Source organism: Delphinus delphis, chromosome 7, assembly GCF_949987515.2.
Source record: "Delphinus delphis chromosome 7, mDelDel1.2, whole genome shotgun sequence".
NCBI lineage: Eukaryota > Metazoa > Chordata > Mammalia > Artiodactyla > Delphinidae > Delphinus > Delphinus delphis.
The window spans coordinates 50,389,988-50,395,528 of record NC_082689.1 but is presented as its reverse complement, the minus strand read 5'-3'; the positions used below and the strand labels follow the sequence as shown (position 1 = coordinate 50,395,528).

The 5,541-nt window shown below is 44.8% G+C and overlaps 1 protein-coding gene across 1 annotated transcript; it reads right to left on the bottom strand.

Moving 5' to 3' along the window:
* Positions 1-1,262: 1,262 nt before the first annotated feature.
* Positions 1,263-5,013, bottom strand: CUZD1 (CUB and zona pellucida like domains 1). The gene is given in 7 exon segments (XM_060015405.1): positions 1,263-1,313; positions 1,315-1,411; positions 1,413-1,523; positions 1,525-1,572; positions 1,574-1,735; positions 1,737-1,900; positions 4,825-5,013. Coding segments are annotated over 7 exon segments (822 nt in total).
* Between the last annotated feature and the right edge of the window lie 528 nt (positions 5,014-5,541).

Sequence of the window (5,541 nt, the reverse complement as noted above, 5' to 3'; positions counted from 1 at the left end):
ATGCAGGGGACACGGGTTCGAGCCCTGGTCTGGGAGAATCCCGCATGCCGCGGAGCAACTAGGCCCGTGAGCCACAACTATTAAACCTGCGCGTCTGGAGCCTGTGCTCCGCAAAAAGAGAGGCCGCGATAGTGAGAGGGCCTGCGCACCGCGATGAAGAGTGGCCCCCGCTTGCCACAGCTAGAGAAAGCCCTTGCACAGAAACGAAGACCCAACACAGCAAAAATAAATAAATAAATTAATAAACTCCTACCCCCAACATCTAAAAAAAAAAGACTATATCATACTCAAGGGAAAAAAAATGCATATTTTTATGTATTTACACTTTCCGAGCCCAAATCTATCAATGTAGTCTCATGCCCTTTAGGCTTTGTGGCAGGCAGAGCTGATCTGTGCTGTAGGGCCTGGTGACATGGGAACCAAGTCACAGCTGCCATCCCAGGCCTTGGGTTGAGAACACTTACACTTACAGCTTTTGAACTCCTAGGACCTCCTGAGGCTGCTGACTTTTCACACAAATTTGAGGGCAGTGAGCCTCCCATAATCTGAAACATGATAAAAGGGCATTTAATGGTTGCTTAATGTACTCTAAATTCATCTGGGAAACATCTTCAGATTTTTGAAGTGAAGATGAACCTAATTCCACACTGTACCTTTACACGGCAAGCAAAATGGTAGCTAACCTGTCAACCTAAGTACTGATGGCTGGGGAGTACAGGGAAAATTGTTTGTTTTAGCATCCAATTCCTTCCTGTTTTATCCAAGACTGCCTCCCCAGTTTAATAACAAAGGAGGAAATGTGGTTACCTCCACAAGGAAATACCACCTTAGAGTCGAGCAGTCCTAGTATATCCTCTCTGTAGAACGCCAGCTCTTAAGATGAAGGCGTTAAAGAAATAAATATGGAAATGTTATTTTTCAGCTATAGAAGATTGGGATTCAACCCGATGATGAGAGGCCTAGGTGTTGTACACGTAAAATATAGGAATCATTAGTGAATCCATTTTTGCATTATTATTTAAGCTATGGTATACTCCAGAAAATAGCACATAGAGTAGAAATGAATATATCCTAAAAGGTTCAGTGTAAAGGTCTCATGGAAGGAGATTCTTTTTTTTTTTAATTTTCTTGAATGTGGTTTGTAGGTTTTCCCCCCTCTTTTATGGGGCCCTCCTTAATTTATTCCTAATGTATCTAGCCATGAGGTAGCACTTCTTCGACACTCAGGAGAAATGCATTTCACTTAAGTCTGAACCCTTTAGTTAATAGTCCTGCAGTTTCTGGACTTTGTAGTCTGTTCTCTGACTCACAAACATGCCTTGCTAGAATTGTAGCCACAATCACAATATTCAGAACAAGGATCATGAGTGAAAACAGATGCAGATTGTCAAAAGGTTGAATCTGGGTTTCAACGCGTTTGATACTGAAATTCTGAATTTCCACTTGCCCGTCAATCCCTTTTCAGATGAATGCATCCTATGACAGAATTAGTCTTCTATTTGTATGGAGAAATGTCTCTTTTCCTTCAGAAAAACAGTCTGGTTGCAGCGAGATTGATTACTACTACCACTGTGAAACCTTACACTCGAGATACACGGAGCCCAGACACCTCAAGAATTCAAAGGAGTTAAACTGGAATCTTGCACAGTGTCGAGGTAAGGGATACACCTTACAAGTCTCATCTTAATTACATCCATTCTTGCTGAGGTTATAGGTTGGAGATGCAAAGTCAGATGGGAGTGGTGCTGCAGGTATCCTGGAACACCACCAAATTTGGATCTGAGGTGCATAGACTTACCTGAACAAAAAGTTTGGTTCAAATCCACATATATGGTGACTCCAACATAGGCTTTCCAAATGAACTGGACTCAAAAAAGTACAATTGTTTCTCCTTTTCTTTCTTTTTTAAAGGTTAGTTTTCTGGTGACAGTAATTAAAGAATAACTGTTGAACTTCTCTTCAATGGGCTAAAAGAAAGGGCGCGGGTATCATTCAGGTTCATAAATAATGCCTCCTTGAAAAAATATATTGAGCCAATAAACCATGTGCTTGACATAATTCCTAGTTTTTAAGTCACCCTTTTTCTTTCCAAACTAATAAAATGTAGTGTATCTTTTTTGGTCTAATTTTTAAAATTAATTAATTTTTGGCTGCGTTGGGTCTTCGTTGCTGCGTGCGGGCTTTCTCTAGCTGTGGCAAGCGGGGGCTACTCTTCGTTGCAGTGTGCGGGCTTCTCATTGCAGTGGCTTCTCTTGTTGCGGAGCACGCGCTCTAGGCACTGGGGCTTCAGTAGTTGTGGCTCGCAGGCTTAGGTGCTCTGTGGCATGTGGGATCTTCCCGGACCAGGGCTCGAACCTGTGTCCCCTGCACTGGCAGGCAGATTCTTAACCATTGTGCCACCAGGGAGGTCCTTGGTCTAATTTGCTCATGGGAAATGCCATTACATATAACCTTTCATGAACCTAGTGTCAAATGCCTCTTTTCTCTTCATTTCAATATCACAGCTGATTACGTGCTAGCTACAGTGCAGACACAAGCTACTATTACAAAGAGGTGGCAAATATACAAAACAGGTTATTATTCAGCAGAGGCTATTTAGCAATACATAACTTACAATGTAATTTACTTGTTTCCCCCACAAAGTTACATGACTATTGCAAATACCATAAACTATGTTCAATTCAGCCATCAAAGGAGGATTTATTGTATGTTTCCTGCTTCAGCTGAGATCTTATTATAGCTCCCACAGGTAGTCAAAACACAAGAGAATTTTAACTTCCTTCAATAACTGCTCAAACTTGAATGTAGCTAATATGGAAGGAAATAAGAATGGGCTGTAAGTCTGTCGTATCCTCTGGGTGTTTGAGAATCTCTGGTTTGTATTTCTAAATTGATATGTAATCATTTTGTCTTTTTTTTTTTTTTTGCCGGTACGCGGGCCTCTCACTGTTGTGGCCTCTCCCGTTGCAGAGCACAGGCTCCGGACGCGCAGGCTCAGCGGCCATGGCTCACGGGCCCAGCCGCTCCGCGGCACGTGGGATCTTCCCGGACCAGGGCACGAACCTGTGTCCCCTGCATCGTTAGGCGGACTCTCAACCCTGCGCCAGGGAAGCCCCATTTTGTCTTTTTAAAAGAATTAATTTTAAGAGTTTTTTCCTTAAGAAAAAAAATCAACTAGCTTGTTAAATTTTACATAGTATATTGGACTATATCATCAAGGCTAGATTTCCTCAGACACATTTTAGGCCCTTTCCTCAGCAATATACACTTGCTTCTTAAAAAATAATAAATAATAAAAATCATTTTCCCAAGCACCTCAGTCTAAAGTTACAGCTGTATCTGGTTACTCTTTGGATGGGAAATAGGCCGGTTGCTTTTCTTCTTGGTCCTCCAAGCCTTGCTCCTGAATCCTTTCCACACACATGACTCTTATTTCAAAGAGAAACCCCACTGGGAGGGTGGAAGACCTGACTGTGAGAGAAGGAAGTTATGCTAATTTCCCACCCCAAAGACGCCACTGAGCACTTCAAATACTTGCAGCTTAGGAGGGAAAAAAGGCTTCATTCTAGATCAATTCAAAGTTAGGTGATCACAACTGCAAGTTTTCAGGCTATGCCATCTCCTCCCCCACCTCTCACCAGTGCCTTCCTCAGCCCAAGAAACAGCGTTGCAGCCTGAGGAACAGAGCCAGGCAGAATGGGATGCAGTGTCCCCATGAGAGCCGGGCCCTGTGCTAATTGAAGACATGGACGGCTGTGTTGTTTCTGGCTGCACCACAGCCAGAACTTTATATTTGGAGGAACAAATGGCTCCCAAGTGTTCGGGCCACAACTTGTCTGTGTAGCTTCTCTGACGTTCAGGAGTACTTTGCCTCTCAAATATGAAAGATTCCAGAAAAGGGGAGCAGGGAGCTCTGGGAGAGGAAAGAATTTTTAAAAAATGTTTACTCATTTACCTTTGTTAGTTGAGGAGTTTCTAAAGGAGATATTGTTCAAGAAGAAATGGTACATATTAAAAGAAATCTTTCAAGAAGAAATACAGTCCAATGCAAGCATTCATGTAACAAATATTTTATATATGTCATATGGTGCAATTATTCTTAACCTTTTCCCTAGCCTCTTTGAAAATCTGATGAACAATATGAATTATTTCCCTAGGAAAAAGCATACACATATGGAAGTACAGAGCCTTTGTCACAAAGTCCCTTAAGTGGAGGCAGGAGTGATATTACCAAAACAGTGATGGAGAAAACCCTGCCCTCCATCCCCCAGTAAAGATCAGCAATTAGACAGCTCTCCATGAATAAGAACAACTCTGGAGAGCTCTCGAGTCCACTTAAGAATCTTCAGCAACACAGTGGAACAAAAATCTGAGAATAACCTCATGAGAAGAGAAGGAGGAAAGCTTCATTTTGCCTGCATTATCCCATTCCTCAAGCCAGCACTGCTCAGGGTCAAGAGAGAACTTCCCAGCTAGAAAGAGCTCCCCTAGCCAGGAAACGAAGAGTGGATGGAGTGAGCAACCAGCTTCCCCAGCCTTTGGGGCACCATATGAAGGTCCCATTACAGTTTCACCCCACCCAGAGACTGGCAAAGCTGACACACAGAGAGACAGAAACAAGGAAGAAAAGCAGGAGTTACCAATAACAATCATGGTTTGTAGTGACTTGTGACTTGCTCTGCAGACAAATCCAGAAGATTTTGCCACTGAAGAAACGTGTTAACACCAGCACAGTTGCCAGAGACCCCCTGGGGATTTCACCAGCTTTTGCCCCACAGGTATTTGTATTTACTGACACCAGCCACCTGAATCCTTCCCTGCTACCTCCTTCTTCACCCATGCCAGACCCCAGGAACTGTACTGGTGGCCAGCCCAGGCCTCTGTGGCTACGTGAGTGCTAGATGCCAGCCTAGACCCCCACAGCTGACATCCACTTCCTAGTGTGTACTTGACATAGCCCCTCCAGGTGTGCATTTGCACGCCACTAGCCTGATACCTGTCACCAGTGTCCATTGCAGTGTGCACACCCAGGGGAAGACAATACAGCCACTTAAGAGCATGCTGACAGCCAAGGTCCCCATAACTGCCTGTGGGCTTGGATCAGGCCTTGTCTTCTGTCACTGTCTTGCACCACTGCACCACACTACCTGCAATTAAGGCCTCCAGCTGTGCACCTGCATACTCCTGGCCTGACCCCCATTACTGGCCTCCCCTGCAGTGCACACACAGAGGGAGACGATGCAGTCATAGGAGAGCACACCAACAGCCAGGGCCCCCCACAGCTGCCTTTGAGCCCACAACTGGCCCAGCCCTTGCTGCCTACCCTGGCCCCCACCACTGTGTATGTGTCTGCAGCTGATCCAAGCTACCACACAGGCACCTGCAGCAGGCCCCATAGCCCAGTGTATGTACACTACTGGCTCTAGCCACCATCACTGTCTGGCCTGGTCACTAGGTGCTGGACCTAGGGGCATAACTGAGGACCCCAACAGCCCTTACAGCCACTGTAGACCCCCACAGTGCTCCCAAGGACTACACAGT